This window comes from Kogia breviceps, chromosome 4 (genome assembly GCF_026419965.1).
Source record: "Kogia breviceps isolate mKogBre1 chromosome 4, mKogBre1 haplotype 1, whole genome shotgun sequence".
Taxonomy (NCBI): domain Eukaryota; kingdom Metazoa; phylum Chordata; class Mammalia; order Artiodactyla; family Physeteridae; genus Kogia; species Kogia breviceps.
In genome coordinates, this window is record NC_081313.1 from 25335144 (window position 1) to 25354281 (window position 19138).

General features: G+C 38.3%; 1 protein-coding gene across 3 annotated transcripts in view; it reads left to right on the top strand.

Moving 5' to 3' along the window:
• The window catches only part of CDH6 (cadherin 6), a 134299-nt gene that overhangs the window by 76131 nt on the left and 39030 nt on the right, over positions 1–19138 (top strand). For 2 of the 3 annotated variants that reach the window (XM_059061033.2, XM_067030829.1), the window contains exon 2: positions 667–1023. In XM_059061033.2, coding sequence (XP_058917016.1) covers positions 796–1023 — 228 coding nt within the window. In that variant the 5' untranslated portion in view covers positions 667–795. Of the gene's footprint in view, positions 1–666; positions 1024–19138 lie in introns of those variants that run through there. The other variant, XM_067030830.1, reaches the window with a different exon arrangement.

Here is a 19138-nt window from a genome sequence, read left to right on the forward strand (position 1 = left end):
TTTCACTTCAGAAACATCAATATGCATAAAAGAAATATTTTTAAGACAAGAAACTTCAAAAAAAACAACAAAAAAAGAAACCTCAATATGCAAATGAGCATCCTGAAGAGAAGGCATTAGGTCTTTTGCAAGCTTGTTTGACCCAGGCTGTTCCATCACAACACATCTCCGAAGCCAAGAGTCTGCAGAACAGGCTTGTGCCTCCACATCACAGGTGCTCGATACACCGTAGCAAAATTTCAACATTATCCACTTTCAATTGAATCAAAACTGTCTGTGATATTCTTTCATGAGGATAAATATGCAAAGAGAATCAGAAACACAAACTCATTTCTTCTAACCAGATCTCAACCCACATACTCAGAGGTAAAAGAGTAGTGAAATAATCCACTCTGGCATGTTGACCTACAGCAATGCTATTACTTAAAATAGGATTTTTAAGTGATAGAAAAGGAGAGAGGAAAACAGCAGCTTCCTACTCGGAACACACCTTCCATTTAGCGTATCTGAAAGACTCTTTTCCTCCTTTCAAAATTGATAGACAATTTATTTTTTGTTGTTTTGCTATTCAAATTTATGTTCTCTTTTTTTCCCCAGAGCTTATTTGCTCTAATGCTGAATTTTAAGCATCTCCAAAAATGCTTAATATGTTATTATTCTTTCCAGATATCCTCTGAGAGCCAAGCCAAGAACATTAAGGAAGAGAGGAGGAATGAGGCTGGATACAGTGCAGTGAAAAAAGACACTTCAGGGAGAAGGGTACCCACTACTCAGAGACAGGACTGTGTCATCAAAATGAGAACTTACCGATACTTCTTGCTTCTCTTTTGGGTTGGCCAGCCCTACCCAACTTTCTCAACTCCATTATCTAAGAGGACTAGTGGTTTCCCGGTAAAGAAAAGGACCCTGGAGCTCTCTGGAAACAGCAAAAATGAGCTGAACCGTTCAAAAAGGAGCTGGATGTGGAATCAGTTCTTTCTGCTGGAGGAATACACAGGATCCGATTATCAGTATGTGGGCAAGGTAGGATTCCACTGGGCTCTTTGACGTTCTGGTTTTAAAAGCCTGAAGAAGTTACTTCTCATAAATAGATGGGGAAGATGTGAAATATTCCCCCAGTACAGTAAGAATTGTTGCTTATGTGGTAAGACTTTTTTTTTTTTCACTTGAGTAGTTTCAGGAAGAAGACTGTAGTGAGAAGCTGAGAAATGTTAGCACTGCAACAAAGAAAGAAATGCTTCCGTTGAAAACAAAACACCTACAACCAGACGCATAGGATTATCATAAATCCTTGAATTTTTACTTTAGCTTGAAAAATGTGGTCCAGCTATTCTATAAAGTAGTATGTATTAAAAATAGGAATAGAGGGCTTCCCTGGTGGCGCAGTGGTTGAGAGTCCGCCTGCCGATGCAGGGGACACGGGTTCGTTCCCCGGTCCGGGAAGATCCCACGTGCCGCGGAGCGGCTGGGCCCGTGAGCCATGACCGCTGAGCCTGCGCGTCCGGAGCCTGTGCTCCGCAACGGGAGAGGCCACAACAGTGAGAGGCCCACGTACCACAAAAAAAAAAAAAAAAAAAAAAAAAAAAAGAATAGAGCGATTAAGCTGTAAGGAAAGGAAGTTTCCTTTTTTTCATTGTGAAAGGAAACATTCTGACCTTTAGTCCTCTGGCCACGTTCAAATTAACTATTTTTTAACTCTGCTACCTACAGCGCCATCCATTCTCTGACCAAATGGAGCCCTTTGTCCTCAAAGCCCACCACTGCCTTAGATTTAGTTGTTACTGCTGTTGCTGCTGTTTTGTCTTATCTCCAATAATTGGCAAGAGCCAGGCATTTCAAAACATATGAGTTAATTGTGGCAAGGTTCACGAAAGAGAAAAAATGGTTATGTAAAGGTGCTATTTCCAAATATCGTCTGACCATTTTATTGACTCCAGAAAGTAAAATGAGGATGTATCGCTTATTACAGCCCTTCCAGATTACTGGAGCTGAGTCAGGGAAACAGCTTAGTTATACTGTCATCATGATTTTCACTGAAATTTTATCATCAACTACATTATCATTGCAGAATACCTGCATCCCGCAAGGAAGTGAAAAAAGACAGGGACACAGGTTTGTACTTCCTAGGTTCTCTGTTTCAGAACATGGTATTGATAAGAAAAATAACTGTCATACATCCTTTACATACACAAACTGGGAACAAACATAATAGAGGTGATAAAATGTCTTTATGATTACAGCTACAATTTTAGAACATCTATGTCTGGATATCACTCAAAAAGCATGAATTTTACAGGTTCCAGGGGCTGCATGTTCACGCTTCAATCTGTTATCAAATATCCCTGAATAACCCTGTGCCAATATTCTCTTCAAGCATTTACCACAATAAATGAAGGAAAGCCATCCATGGCTTGGGCTGAGGTAACCCAGGCATCGTTCCAGTGCAGTGAATTATTGATGTGGAATAAAGTAGGGGAGGAAGTATTCAGTGAAGGGGTGAACATCAACACAGATCCCCCAAGGGTCTAACCTTGTATTTGCTATGAAATTCACATGCTGTGTGACTGCTGAAGACAGTCCACTTACTTGTACTTCACTCCATTTCCTCTGTGAAATTTGAATAGCACTACACTAACGAGGCTAAAAAAATTATTGTAAAAAATAACAATAATCTTATAATCTTTAAAGCACTTTCTACAATACAAATAACATTACTGTTATAGAAGATTAAGTTTTTTAAAGTGCTGTATTTAAATAAGTGATCCCCCCCCCTTTCTTTTCTTTTTCTTCTCAAAGTGTGGTGCCATTTTACATTAAAATACATGTATTTTTAAAGAAAGGCCAGATATTTCAAAATACTAGAAGCAACAATGGATAAAACCTCAGAAGAATCAGTTTTATGATTATAATTGTGAGAGGTAATATTGCCACGGGGAAAATTTGCCAGTTGTCTGGCCCACGGCAGGTTATTAACCTTTCCAGACTTTAGTTTCTTCATCTAGAAAGTGCATGGAGCAATGCCTACCTACGGCATGGAGTTGCAGTGGAAAGTGAGACAAGAACTAGTGGCTGGCACATAGTAGGTGCCGAAAGAAGTTATTGGTGAAAACTCCATTATATACACTCTATTAAATCTGTCTGTAATGCGTGGAAGTGGATTACTGACTTTTATATCATTGAAAAAGTAAAATGATATAATTAACGGATCTCTCAGTGGCTGGCAGATGTAGAGGATTGTGGGAAAACCCCTTCACAATCACAGCTTCAGTTTGATTCGTTGGATTTGGATATTTTTTTGGCAGCAAGATAAGTTTCCCTTCCTCATCATTATCTGCCCCTGCCCCAGCTCCTTGAAGTTATAACCCATAAAAAATATACACTGGAAAAAAAAAAGTCAAGGGCAATAATTGAAGTTATCATAGGTGCCAGCATTGCTACATCAGATGTATGTAAGAGGTGTTCCTGAACTATTGACAAGGCATTTTCCTGAATCTGTCTTTGGACTATATGTTTTATCAACAGACAAAGGGATTAGACTACAATTTGTTTTTTACCATAATTAAACGTAGACAAAAAATAAATATTTAAAAAGAAAAAAGAAAGTTCGTTTCTCATGTGGCAACAGGTTGGTCCATTTTTATTTTTTTTTATTTTTATTTTTTTTGCGGTAGGCGGGCCTCTCACTGTTGTGGCCTCTCCCGTTGCGGAGCACAGGCTCCGGACGCGCAGGCTCAGCGGCCATGGCTCACGGGCCCAGCCGCTCTGCGGCACGTGGGATCTTCCCGGACCGGGGCACGAACCCGTGTCCCCTACATTGGCAGGCGGACTCTCAACCACTGCGCCACCAGGGAAGCCCTAGAGCCTATTCTTGAGACCTAAAACTGAAAAGGTTGATCTGTACATGTAACAGATAGGAGCAAAAGTAATGTGGAAAAGTAATGTGGTTGAGCAAATACACTTAAAGTAGAAGAAAGACGTTTTTACATTATAAGCAGCTGTTTATATGTGTGTTCCTTGGTTCCAGTTATTTGGAGGTAAGTCAATAGGGATGACAGTGACGTGACAATGGGGGAAAATGTGAGGATGGGTGTGGGAGCAAGAGGCTACCTGGTGTAGAAGGAGAAAAAGAAAGTCACATAAGCATCCAAGAAGCAGCAGAAGATGGAGTCTGGAGGCTGGAGTGACAATGAAGTGAATATACAAGATCATGCTTTAAAATTGAAGCACAGGGACTTCCCTGGTGGCACAGTGGTTAAGAATCCGCCTGCCTGGGCTTCCCTGGTGGCGCAGTGGTTGAGAGCCCGCCTGCAGATGCAGGGAACGCGGGTTCGTGCCCCGGTCCGGGAAGATCCCATTTAAAAAAAAAAAAAAAAGAATCCGCCTGCCTATGCAGGGGACATGGGTTCGATCCCTGGTCCAGGAAGATCCCACATGCTGTGGAGAAACTAAGCCTGTGCGCCACAACTCCTGAGCCTGCGCTCTAGAGCCCATGAGCCACAACTACTGAGCCCACCTGCCACAACTACTGAAGCCCATGTGCCTAGAGGCCATGCTCCACAACAGGAGAAGCCACCACAATGAGAAGCCTGAGCAGTGCAACAAAGAGTAGCCCCCGCTCGCCGCAACTAGAGAAAATCCGCGCGCAGCAACGAAGACCCCAAAATAAATACATTAATTAATTAATTAATAATAATTTAAAAATTGAAGCACAAGCAAAGGTAGCAAGACCTTCTTTCTCATGCTGTCTTAATGCTCCTCAGCATTTCTCTGTGTCCAGTAAGATTAACACAGAAATATGGACATGGCACAGCTGGGGAGGGATGCCTTTGTAAATAGAAGTGAGGAAGGCCAGTTACAGCTGAAATATTGACAACCCGAACTCTGATTTATGAGACGATTCTCAACACCTCTACATACCTGAAAAGGTGGTGGCAGGTAGAGGTATCAGAGTAGAAAGAAGTGGTCTTATATTGGGTAAAAGTTCGTGAGCTTAAGATACAGATGTGCATACAGATACAGATAAGGAAGATGCTATTTTCTGAAACAGGGGTCCCAACCCCTGGGCCGCGCAGGCTATTAGGAGTCGGGCCGCACAGCAGGAGGTGAGTGGCGGGAGGGCGCGCGGGCGAGCGAATCTTCACTTGCCACTCGCCATCACTTGCGTTACCGCCTGAACCATCTACCACCCCCGCCCCCGCCCCACTGCCATGGAAAAATTGTCTTCCGCGAGACCAGTCCCTGGTGCCAAAAAGGTTGGGGACCCATGTTCTAAAATACGTAACCATTTGGGGGAACTTTTATGCTGATTTAGCAGAAGTGGCATCTGTGTCTGGGAGCTTGTTAGAACTTTAGACTCTTAGGCCCCACCTGAGATCTATTGAATCAGAATCTGCTTTTCAACGAAAACAGAATTTTAGGTGAATTTTATGCATATTAAAATTTGAGAAGTGCTGCCTTTAACAATATTTACGTTGGCCTGGGTCTCACTTCCCCAGAGATTCTGATTTAGTTGGTTTTTAATTAAGTATTTATGATCCGAATATGTGGCGAAACTTGAGAACCATTGCCCTAGGAGAATATTATTGGCAATAATTATAATTAGATGTGGCAAGCTCAGTGATAAAATGGGCATCCCCAAAGTATTGTAGAAATATAAAGGAGAGGGGCCACCTGGGCTCAGGGATTCAACAGAGCTTCCTAGAGACAGTGATGGTGTTGGGACCACATCTTAAGGGAAGAACAGGTGTTAGCCCATCTGGCAGAGGGAGAATTACCAGGACTTCCCAATTAACTGGTTGCAGAAGCCAAAGGAGAGAATGCAGGAGGTTCAAAAAGCCGGAGATTTCAAGATAGAACAATCAGGATAGTGAAAGTGTCACTGATGCTGGCACAGAAAACAGAAAGAGGTACATATTTTCTTGTCAAGGGCTAAAGGAAAGAGTATTTGATTTTATGCAGAATCACTTAGATTATCTTTGGCTTTATGTAAGCTGAATAGAAAAATAAGAGGGAAGCATTGTAATGCCACATTTCCAGAAAACACCATGCCCCTTCTTCCGGCTTTACATAGTATAGCAATTCCTTGACAATAGCTGGTATATAGTCTAAGAATAAATTCAATAAGAAAAAAACATAGGTAGATATAGATTAGATTTTGAAGACATGGTTATTCATTAATATAAGAATGAATATATTTAAAATCTCAAAACTATGCACAATTTTAGGCAAAAGATTTGCATATCATTAAACAGCCCACAGCAACACTTAATTTCCTTGTCTCCTCCATTTTATCCCTCACAATGCTCTTAATCCTCTCCTTCCACACAATGTATAGGTAAAACTAGTCTCCATTAGAGGCATTTGAGATGCTTCTATTTTTAGCAGCATATCAAGAGATCTGTTTTTGTGGAATTTGATAAACCATATATTTCATATATATTTTCTGATGTTAGCTTTTTGGAAGTTGCTGATGGTTTCTTTTTTTGTTCAATATGGAATTGGTTTTTTTTATTCCTAATATGATTTATCTATGCCTGCCCTCTTGGTTTATTTATTAGTCTTGCTCAAAATCTTTCTATTTTGTTTTTTCTTTTTTTCTTTGAAATTTTGAATGTTATTTTATTTATTTATTTTTCTACAGGAGGTTCTTATTAGTCATCCATTTTATACATGTTGGTGTATACATGTCAATCCCAATCTCCCAATTCATCCCACCCACCCCCCAACTCCCCGCCGCTTTCCCCCCTTGGTGTCCATACGTTTGTTCTCTACATCTGTGTCTCAGCTTCTGCCCTGAAAACCGATTCATCTCTACCATTTTTCTAGGTTCCACACATATGCATTAATATACGATATTTGTTTTTCTCTTTCTGACTTACTTCACTCCGTATGACAGTCTCTAGATCCATCCACGTCTCTACAAATGACCCAATTTCATTCCTTTTTATGGCTGAGTAATGTTCTACTGTATATATGTTCCATATTTTCTTTATCCATTCATCTGTCAATGGACATTTAGGTTGCTTCCATGACCTGGCTATTGTAAATAGTGCTGCAATGAACATTGGAGTGCATGTGTCTTTTTGAGTTATGGTTTTCTCTGGGTATATACCCAGTAATGGGATTGCTGGGTCATACCGTAGTTCTATTTTTAGTTTTTTAAGGAAACTCCATACTGTTCTCCATAGTGGCTGTATCAAGTTACGTTCCCACCAACAGTGCAAGAGGGTTCCCTTTTCTCCACATCCTCTCTAGCATTTGCTGTTTGTAGATTTTCTGATGATGCCCATTCTAACTGGTGTGAGGTGATACTGCATTGTAGTTTTGATTTTCATTTCTCTAATAATTAGTGATGTTGAGCAGCTTTTCATGTGCTTCTTGGCCATCTGTATGTCTTCTTTGGAGAAATGTCTATTTAGGTCTTCTGCCCATTTTTGTATTGTTTGTTTTTTTAATATTGAGCTGCATGAGCTGTTTATATATTTTGGAGATTAATCCTTTGTCTGTTGATTCGTTTGCAAATATTTTCTCCCATTCTGAGAGTTGTCTTTTCATCTTGTTTATGGTTTCCTTTGCTGTGCAAAAGCTTTTAAGTTTCTTTAGGTCCCATTTGTTTATTTTTGGTTTTATTTCCATTACTCTAGGAAGTAGATCAAAAAAGATCTTGCTGTCATTTATGTCAAAGAGTGTTCTTCCTATGTTTTCCTCTAAGAATTTTATAGTGTCTGGTTTTACATTTAGGTCTCTAATCCATTTTGAGTTTATTTTTGTGTATGGTGATAGGGAGTGTTCTAATTTCATTCCTTTACATGTAGCTGTCCAGTTTTCCCAGCACCACTTATTGAAGAGACTATCTTTTCTCCATTGTATATCCTTGCCTCCTTTGTCATAGACTAGTTGACTATATGTGTGTGGGTTTATCTCTGGGCTTTCTATCTTGTTCCATTGATCTATATTTCTGTTTCTGTGCCAGTACCATATTCTCTTGATTACCGTAGCTTTGTAGTATAGTCTGAAGTCAGGGAGCCTGATTCCTCCAGCTCCGTTTTTTTCCCTCAAGACTGCTTTGGCTATTAGGGGTCTTTTGTGTCTCCATACAAAGTTTAAGATTTTTTGTTCTAGTTCTGTAAAACATGCCATTGGTAGTTTGATAGGGATTGCATTGAATTTGTAGATTGCTTTGAGTAATATAGTCATTTTCACAATATTGATTCTTCCAATCCAAGAACATGGTATATCTCTCCATCTGTTGGTATCATCTTTAATTTCTTTCATCAGTGTCTTATAGTTTTCTGCCTACAGGTCTTTTGTCTCCCTAGATAGGTTTATTCCTAGGTATTTTATTCTTTTTGTTGCAATGGTAAATGGGAGAGTCTCCTTAACTTCTCTTTCAGATTTTTCATCATTAGTGGTATAGGAATGCAAGAGATTTCTGTGCATTGATTTTGTATCCTGAAACTTTACCAAATTCATTGATTAGCTCTAATAGTTTTCTGGTAGCATCTTTAGGATTCTCTATGTATAGTATCATTACATCTGCACACAATGACAGTTTTACTTCTTCTTTTCCAATTTGTGTTCCTTCTATTTCTTTTTCTTCTCTGACTGCCGTGGCTAGGACTTCCAAAACTATGTTGAATAATAGTGGTGAGGGTGGATATCCTTGTCTTGTTCCTGATCTTAGAGGAAATGGTTTCAGTTTTTCACCATTGAGAATGTTGTTTGCTGTGGGTTTGTCATATATGGCCTTTATTATGTTGAGGTAGGTTCCCTCTATGGCTACTTTCTGGAGAGTTTTTATCATAAATGGGTGTTGAATTTTGTCAAAAGCTTTTTCTGCATCTATTGAGATGATCATATGGTTTTTATTCTTCAATTTGTTAATATGGTGTATCACATTGATTGATTTGTGTATGTTGAAGAATCCTTGCATTCCTGGGATATATCCCACTTGATCATAGTGTATGATCATTTTAATGTGTTGTTGGATTTTGTTTGCTAGTATTTTATTAAGGATTTTTGCATGTATATTCATCAGTGATATTGGCCTGTAATTTTCTTTTTTTCTAGTATCTTTGTCTGGTTTTGGTATCACGGTGATGGTGGCCTCATAGAATGAGTTTGGGAGTGTTCCCTCCTCTGCAAGTTTTTGGAAGAGTTTGAGAAGGATGGGTGTTAGTTCTTCTCTAAATATTTGATTGAATTCACCTGTGAAGCCATGTTTTCCTGGGTTTTTGTTTGTGGGAAGATTTTTTTTTTCCCAAATGCTTGGCTTATTTATTTATATATTTATTTATTTATTTTTGGCTGTGTTGGGTCTTCATTTCTGTGCAAGGGCTTTCTCTAGTTGTGGCAAGCAGGGGCCACTCTTCATCATGGTGCACGGGTCTCTCACTATCACGGCCTCTCTTGTTGCGGAGCACAGGCTCCAAATGTGCAGGCTCAGTAGTTGTGTTTCATGGGCCTAGTTGCTCTGTGGCATGTGGGATCTTCCCAGAGCAGGGCTTGAACCCATGTCCCCTGCATTAGCAGGCAGATTCTCAACCACTGCGCCACCAGGGAAGCCCATGTTGGAAGATTTTTAATCACAGTTTCAATTTCATTACTTGTGATTGTTCTGTTCATATTTTCTATTTCTTCCTGGTTCAGTCTTGGAAGGTTATACCTTTATAAGAATTTGTCCATTTCTTGCAGGTTGTCCATTTTGTTGGCATAGAGTTGCTTGTAGTAGTCTCCTAGTATGCTTTGTATTTCTGCGGTGTCTGTGGTAACTTCTCCTTTTTCATTTCTAATTTTCTTGATTTGAGTCCTCTCCCTCTTTTTCTCGATGAGTCTGCCTAATTGTTTATCAATTTTGTTTATCTTCTCAAAGAACCAGCTTTTAGTTTTATTGATCTTTGCTATCGTTTTCTTTTTTCTATTTCATTTATTTCTGCTCTGATTTTTATGATTTCTTTCCTTCTGCTAACTTAGAGTTTTGTTTGTTCTTCTTTCTCTAGTTCCTTTAGGTGTAACATTAGATTGTTTATTTGAGTTTTTCTTGTTTCTTGAGGTAGGCTTGTATAGCTATAAACTTCCCTCTTAGAACTGCTTTTGCTGCATCCCATAGGTTTTGTATTGTCCTGTTTTCCTTGTCATTTGTCTCTAGGTATTTTTTAATTTCCTCTTTGATTTCTTCAGTGATCTCTTGGTTATTTAGTAACGTATTGTTTAGCCTTCATGTGTTTTTGTTTTTTACGTTTTTTTCCCTATAAGTGATTTCTAATCTCATAGTGTTGTTGTCCGAAAAGATGCTTGATATGATTTCAATTTTCTTAAATTTACTGAGGATTGATTTGTGACCCAAGATGTGATCTATCCTAGAGAATGTTCCATGCACACCTGAGAAGAAAGTGTAATCTGCTGTTTTTGGATGGAATGTCCTATAAATATCAATTAAATCTATCAGGTCTATTGTGTCATTTAAAGCTTATGTTTCCTTATTAATCTTCTGTTTGGATGATCTGTCCATTGGTGTAAGTGAGGTGTTAAAGTCACCCACTATTATTGTGTTACTGTTGATTTCCTCTTTATAGCTGTTAGCAGTTGCCTTATGTATTGAGGTGCTCCTATGTTGGGTGCATATATATATATTTATAACTGTTATATCTTCTTCTTGGATTGATCCCTTGATCATTATGTAGTGTCCTTCCTTGTCTCTTGTAATATTCTTTATTTTAAAGTCTGTTTTATCTGATATAAGTATTGCTACTCCAGCTTTCTTTGGATTTCCATTTGCATGGAATATCTTTTTCCATCCCCTCACTTTCAGTCTGTATGTTTCCCTAGGTCTGAAGTGGTTCTCTTGTAGACAGCATATATATGGGTCTTGTTTTTGTATCCATTCAGCAAGCCTGTGTCTTTTGGTTGGAGCATTTAATGCATTCACGTTTAAGGTAATTATCAATATGTACGTTCCTATGACCATTTTCTTAATTGTTTTGGGTTTGTTTTTGTAGGTCCTTTTCTTCTCTTGTGTTTCCCACTTAGAGAAGTTCCTTTAGAATTTGTTGTAGAGCTGGTTTGGTGGTGCTGAATTCTCTTAGCTTTTGTTTGTCTGTAAAGCTTTTGATTTCTCCACCGAATCTGAACGAGATCTTTGTCGGGTAGAGTAATCTTGGTTGTAGGTCCTTCCCTTTCATCACTTTAAATATATCATGCCACTCCCTTCTGGCTTTTAGAGTTTCTGCTGAGAAATCTGCTGTTAACCTTATGGGAGTTCCCTTGTATGTTATTTGTCATTTTTCCCTTGCTGCTTTCAATAATTTTTCTTTGTCTTTAATTTTTGCCAATTTATTATGTGTCTTGGTGTGTTTCTCCTTGGGTTTATCCTGTATGGGACTCTCTGCACTTCCTGGACTTGGGTGGCTATTTCCTTTCCCATATTAGGGAAGTTTTCTACTGTAATCTCTTCAAATATTTTCTCTGGTCCTTTCTCTCTCTCTTCTTCTTCTGGGACCCCTATAATGCGAATGTTGTTGTGTTTAATGTTGTCCCAGAGGTCTCTTAGGCTGTGTTCATTTCTTTTCATTCTTTTATCTTTATTCTGTTCCACAGCAGTGAATTCCACCATTCTGTCTTCAAGGTCACTTATCCGTTCTTCTGCCTCAGTTATTCTGCTATTGATTCCTTCTAGTGTAGTTTTCATTTCAGTTATTGTATTGTTCATCTCTGTTTGTTTATTCTTTAAATCTTCTAGGTCTTTGTTAAACATTTCTTGCATCTTCTCAATCTTTGCCTCCATTCTTTTTCCGAGGTCCTGGATCATCTTCACTATCATTATTCTGAATTCTTTTTCTGGAAGGTTGCCTGTCTCCACTTCATTTAGTTGTTTTTCTGGGGTTTTATCTTGTTCCTTCATCTGGTACATAGCCTTCTACCTTTTCATCTTGTCTTTCTGTGAATGTGGTTTTTGTTCCACAGGCCGCAGGATTATAGTTCTTCTTGCTTCTGCTGTCTTCTTGCTTCTGTAGTTCTTCTTGCTTCTGTTCTTCTTGCTTCTGCTGTCTTCCCTCTGGTGGATGAGGCTAAGAGGCTTGTGCAAGTTTCCTGATGGGTGGGACTGGTGGTGGGTAGAGCTGGGTGTTGCTCTGGTGGGCAGAGCTCAGTAAACCTTTAATCCCCTTGTCTGCTGATGGATGGGGCTGGGTCCCCTCCCTGTTGGTTGTTTGGCCTGAGGCAACCCAACACTGGAGCCTATCCGGCTCTTTGGTGGGGCTAATGGTCGACTCTGGGAGGGCTCACCCCAAGAAGTACTTCCCAGAACTTCTGCTGCCAGTGTCCTTGTCTTCACGGTGAGACACAGCCACCCCCTGCCTCTGCAGGAGACCCTCCAACACTAGCAGGTATGTCTGGTTCAGTCTCCTATGGGGTCACTGCTCCTTCCCCTGGGTCCCGATGCACACTCTACTTTTTGTGTGCCCCCCAAGAGTGGAGTCTCTGTCTCCCCCAATCCTGTTGAAGTCCTGCAATCAATCCTGCTAGGCTTCAAAGTCTGATTCTCTAGGGATTCCTCCTCCCATTGCCGGACCCCCAGGTTGGGAAGCCTGATGTGGGGCTCGGAACCTTCACTCCAGTGAGTGGACTTCTGTGGTATAAGTGTTCTCCAGTTTGTGAGTCACCCACCCAGCAGTTATGGGATTTGATTTTATTGTGATTGTGCCCCTCCTACCATCTCATTGTGGCTTCTCCTTTGTCTTTGGATGTGGGGTATCTTTTTTGGTGAGTTCCAGTGTCTTCCCGTCGATGACTGTTCAGCAGTTAGTTGTGATTCCAGTGTTCTTGCAAGAGGGAGTGAGAGCACGTCCTTCTACTCCACCATCTTGGTGATGGTTTTCTTGGGGGAGTTTTTCCAAAAATTGATATGCTGTGCTTTTTTAAATATCATGAAAATTTGGGTTCTCTTTGATTCTCTAATGTACAAGTCCTCCTAATATGCCTTTCTCTTGAGTCATTAATGTCTACCTGATTCAATGAGCCCCTAGTCATAGGATAATTAGACAGTAATGTTTTAACAGCCCATAAAAATAAAAGTTGTCAGCCATATACACCTTTAAAATTAGGAATGAACAATTATTTGTTCCTAATTACATAATCCAAATTCAGTCAACATGAAGCAATATTTTATTCATCTGAAAGACCATTTAAAAGATGCTGTCATTAAAAGATTGCTTTCTTATATTCCTTTTTTTTTTTTTTTTTTTAAAGAGCATACACTTAGGAGTAGAGACCTCCTAAGGTGATTCAGAGACTAATTAACCACTGCTGCTTAAACAGGAACATCAGATTAAAGCATCTTCATAGCTAACACTTACTGAGTATTGTTTTGTTCCAAACACTCTGCTAAGTGCTTCAGGTATACTATTGCAATGTATCCTCACCAGTGAGTTTCCACTGTAATCCCTGTTCTACAGAGGCGTAAACTAAGTCTCAGATTGGGCCAGTACTTTAGCCCAAGATCTCTGACTGCTAGAACCTGGCAGTCGACCTTGGTCTGACCTCACAAGTACTCAGTTATATCCCCTACCCTGTGCATCCACTACTTCACAGAGACATTTTGAGGCACAAATGAAGAAACAGTCCTAGAATATGCTTTGGCATTCAATGATTGCATTCAACTCAATACCACAAATACCTACTGAGGACCTGCTGTGTGAAACCCAAGGGTAGAGAGAAACAGAAGAAAATTTTAGAGATTACTTTTGAAGAGCTACATAGATGTGTTGTATTATTATTCCACGCATTCTTTTTAATTTTTCTTGTTTTAATTTCCAGAACACATCAGTGTTATCCAAAATAATTATAGGTCAGCATTTTAAAATTAGATATGCAATTAGTGGTGTTTCTGGTCATCATGATGAAAAAGTCACTTTTCTTTTTATTTCCCTTGATAACCTTCTCTAGACTTCCGTTCTGATTCAGTCACCTGCAGTAATCTTTTCTCCCTGTGTCAGGACAAGTGCCTTGGGCACATCTCTCTTCTTCATCATTTAAATTTAATGCTCAGACATTTAACATTTTCATGTTTCAACTGGTTAGTGTATTTAAGAGAACGTGCCTTCACTTGCTCCTTGAACGTACTTTTAAAAAATGTTTCAAGAAGTAACTTCCCACTGTCAATAACTGGCAGTAATGATGATTTTGTCTCCACTGTCGGCCAACTGATTTCACTTTGTTTATGACAGAAGCTTCAATTTGCTATTTTATGCGTAAGAAAATGTCCTGTATAACAGCAGTTCTCTCTCTGAGTCTTAAACCTCCCTCTCTGCAGTCACTCCCATGGAGAGCAGAAGAGTTAGAATGTCTGACCTTGGTCATAAACCCAAAGGCACTGTTTGGCTACCTGGGTCACGCAAGCAGAGTAAAGTATAGAGAGCCAAACAAGGACCCAATCTCAAATTCTCCAACTTCCATGTTATTATGCCTGTGGACTCCTATATCCTCTGCTTATAATTCAATTTGCTGAAAAAAATGGAGGGATCAAGTTGAACAAAAGAGAGTTAAAGGTTCAAATCCTTTCTGTTCCCACTGAGTTATTTTGCCTCCATGCTCCACAAGCCAAACAGAGCTAGAGGCTTTCAGAAGGTTATAGAGACTCTGCATGCTCGTTATAACAAACCCGCCAGAATCTAGCCTATGGACATTGTTAAGTATTTCTTTACTCATCACCTTAATTTGTTTATGAAACCATGTAAGTATTTGATTTGCACCAGAGTTCTTCATTTTTTGTCATGTATGGATCCACCCTAGCATAATGGGCATATAAATATACAGAATGCCAACATCCCAGTTTATATGTCTTTTAAAATCCCTAATTATCATTTTGATTGACTCATTTCAAAAATCAGTTAAAAATTCCTGACATATTGGCAGTCAATGGTCAAAATATTCTTAAACCACTGATTTTCTTCATTTCCATTGATGTGAATTAGTACATTATTTTAAATATGAGAAACTAAGAATATATTGTAACAAGAATTAGAAATTTAACTTTTAGAGTGCCCTACCTCTAGTCAAAATTAAAAGCTATCTTTCTAATATTCTACCCTTTTCTACCAAAAATAAATGTGATTTTGGAAGGGGTCCTGCCTTTAACAACCTTCATCAAATTTAGAGATTATGTTTAGATGTTAATGTATCATTGGAAACTCAAGGATTCAACTCTTTTTGTATAGATGTAGGCTGCTGTTAGCAAGCTCCACCTTCCTACAAGTTTTTATCTTGCCAGTTATTAAGATGATAATGTAATATACATTGTCATCATATATTGCTACATACATCATATATATCATATCCTCATGAGCGTGCTAAATATATCAATATTCTTTGAATACCTATCTTTCCATCTAGAATTGAAGAAGATATTGAAAGAAAGTACAGAATTCTCCATAAGAGAATTAGAGGGTTTTTTTCTTATTGCCATTATTGATAAATAAGTAAAAATAACAACAGCTATTCTCAAAGTCAATGTGAGGAATCAAATTTGAAATTATGCAGCCTGGAATAAGAAGAAAAGCAGCATGCCAAAATTTTTCACAGGAAAAATATTTATAGTTTCTTCCAGTTTTCTATTCACAGAGAACACATATGCACAAGAAAAGGGAGGCACTTTAAAAGATTAAAATGTATACATGTGTGAGATATATGGATAAATATTTTAAGTGAATTGGTGTGTTTCAGAAGACCTGAGGGCAGTAATGAAAGCATAACAAAAAGCCTGAAATATCAGTCTGGATGTGGGATTTAATGCTGACTAGAGGGAACAGAGATTGGAGTTAAGAAGGCAGTTGAAGAATTTATCTCAGCTATGGCATTTTCAAATAGATTTGGAGAGAAAATGGCTTTCATTCATTCAACAATTATTCACCAGAGACTATAAAGTTAATAGCATGAGCAGCCTGCCTATGTTTGAGCCTCAGCTACACTATGACTACCTGGGTAATATTGGGCAAGTTATTTAACCTCTCTCTGCTCTCCATTTCTTCAGCTGTTAAATGTGGGGAGTAATAAAGTTGTTGAAGTGAGGATTAATTAAGTTAATACGAGAAAGAGCTTAGAATGGGGTCAGCATACGGTACTCAGAATAAGGAGGGAAGGCATCCTACTATCAAGTGCATCTTCAGAAAACAGGAAAGGTGAAGAGAAGGAGAAACCAAAAGTGCCCAGTTGATGATTCCACTAATGTTCAGTCTCATTCTCTGAAGTCAAGTATTATGGGCCAGAAGATGGTGCCAAAGCAGCTAAGGCACCTGCAAACACAACTCATCACCAGCAATTCAGAGGGCCAAGTATATATAACAGTACAAAGTTTTCTTTATTATCCCAACCAAACTAAAAATAAAATGAGCACTACACTTTATGTAATTTGATGATCCTGGTAACTTTTGTAGATCCTCCTATTAAGGCTATATATCATTTCATTTTAAAACATCATTACTTAACGCCACAATTTGGAGTTTATGTTATTGAATATTTAAACTACTGTGAAATGTTAAGAGTCTGGTTAGGTCTTGTTATTTTTTCAATAAAACCTCAATGTATCTAACAATCAAAAATGACTATCACACTTAGGGTATAATAATGTTTTAAATTGGAATGATCATAGTTAAGTTGTTAAGTGGGATTTAATATCATGAGATCCTTACATTATTGCACCAAAGTTTATTATTTGGGGAAAATTATTTTTGATTTAATTATGTTTAATTACATTTTTTAAGAGCAAAATAATTAATTCCTTGTTTAAGGTTAAACTTTGACCTTTAATATATTGAGTACTCTTTTATATTGGGTCCTAGGTCTGGTCTTTCAAATTAGTACTTTAGATATTGAATTTAAACCTTTGAATGCTTATATCTTTATAAACTCTGCAGAACCCTAAGACTACACCTCACTCATATTTTTATCCTTAAAGATATCTAGCACAGATTTTGCACATTGGAAACAGTCAAATATTACTTCAGTTAAGCTGCAGGGACCACAAAAGATAGAAAACTGCTGTGTTGGGCTTCCCTGGTGGAGGAGCGGTTGAGAATCTGCCTGCCAATGCAGGGGACACGGGTTCGAGCCCTGGTCTGGGAAGATCCCACGTGCCGCGGAGCAACTGAGCCTGTGAGCCACAACTACTGAGCCTGCGCATCTGGAGACTGTGCTCCGTAACAAGAGAGGCCGCGATAGTGAGAGGCCCGAGCACCGCGATGAAGAGTGGCCCCTGCTTGCCGCAACTAGAGAAAGCCCTTGCGCAGTGACAAAGACCTAACACAGCCAAAAATAAATTAAATAAATAAATAAATTTAAAGAGTTTAAAAATAGATTTTAAAAAATGCTGTGTTATCTAAAAGCTGCCTCCCAGCTTATTGATGTGGATGATTTGATATGGATATCATCGATAGTGTTTTGTTTTGTGTTGTTGACAACTGAAAATCTAGTCTTTAAAGTTCAAGGATATATTAGATAGCAAACATATAAACCAAATCATCATGAAAGTCTTTCCACAGAAACTACCTCTGGAAATTTCACATCAAAATGACATAGGTATTTTATGATATAATAGCAGAAAACTCAAGGTCCCTTAGTGCAAACCAGAGAAATTAAAGATAACACAGTTAGTTGTATGTGCAGAAACTAACAGGAAAGATAAAAATGAAAACATATAGCAAATAATATCACATCATAAAAGTTGGTTCCTTTAAGACTTTTACAAATGAAAAATCAGACATTAGTTTAGGATCTCAGTAGAAGAAAGTTTGAAACAAAATGAGAAAAAGCCGGAGCTCATTAATAGAAAACAAATTTTTTTCTTAAAATTCCTGAGCTACACTGTGCAGATAATTCAAGTGCTCAGTAAAAGAGAAATCATTTAAGACCTGAGAATGTTGATTGCAATGATTCACAAAAAAATCAACTATACAGAAAAATGGGATAACACAGAGAGAGAAAAATTCTATATAACGACTAATCCTTTTTGTACCAACTATATATTCTTCTAATCAACATATTTTGAGTTCTCACAAGAAATATAATCATTTCTGGGAAATAATCACATCTTAACTCTTTCTACTGTTTATATTATGAGTACAATTCAGAAGCGAACATGAAAGAGGAGATGCAAAGAAAGTTCTGCTTTAAAACAGTTATGCAAAACTTTAGCATGCTTTATTGTTTTCTTTTCATAAATCGTGAAGCATAAGAATCTGGCTCATTTACTTAATCTACATCCTAGGGTTTCTTTTTTGTTTTTCCAATGAAGATAAATACTCTCCAGGAAGCAAACTTTCCCTTTAGAAATCAAGTAAAGCAATTTTTATATTTGCATCTTCTCTAAGTTTGAGATTATTGCCAAATAAAAGTGTTTAAAATTTTTTAAAAAGAAATCAATAAGGTAGAGTGGAGTATAAGAAATTACTTTATTATCCATTTGTATCTTGAGTGTTCTATCTACCCTCCCAGCTGTGTGTATTCTCTAAAAAGAACAAAAGGGAGGAATTGTTTACCTTGTATGAAAGCTATGATCTTGGTGATTACCAATCTACCTGCCTCTTAAAGGGAAATACTGTTTTATAATCAAATCAAGAAAATGAAGTGACTTGGGCAGACTTCAGTGGCAGTAGTTTATTCAGTTTTATCTCCTTTCCAACAATCTAGACATTACTTACTTGAGTTTTAAAATGATAATGAGACAGTCAGAATCTTTACTGCAATTCAAACCATCAAGTAACTTCAAAGAAGGGGAGGGTGCTGGATGGGGAGGGACTGAATAGAAAACACAACACAAGGGAAATCATCCCCTGGCAGGTGAAGAGGTCTTAGGTTGTTTTTTAGCAGAGTTTTATTGCAGAAAATTTGTAATCAGATAGGAGCAGTGATAATATTTTTCCACATTTTATCAAGTACTACAGTTTATAAAGTGTTTTCATGTGTACAAGCATTCCTCATGATCTGCCTAAGCACTCTTTCAGTTGAGCAGAACTCAATGCTTCTGGGTGTGAGGAAACAGAGTCCCAGAGGGGTTAAGAGACCAGACATTGCCAGCAGAGTGCCAAAGTTGAAGCTGGAGTCCATGCTTTTTGACATGGTTTAGTCTAATACTCTTCCCTTATACCAC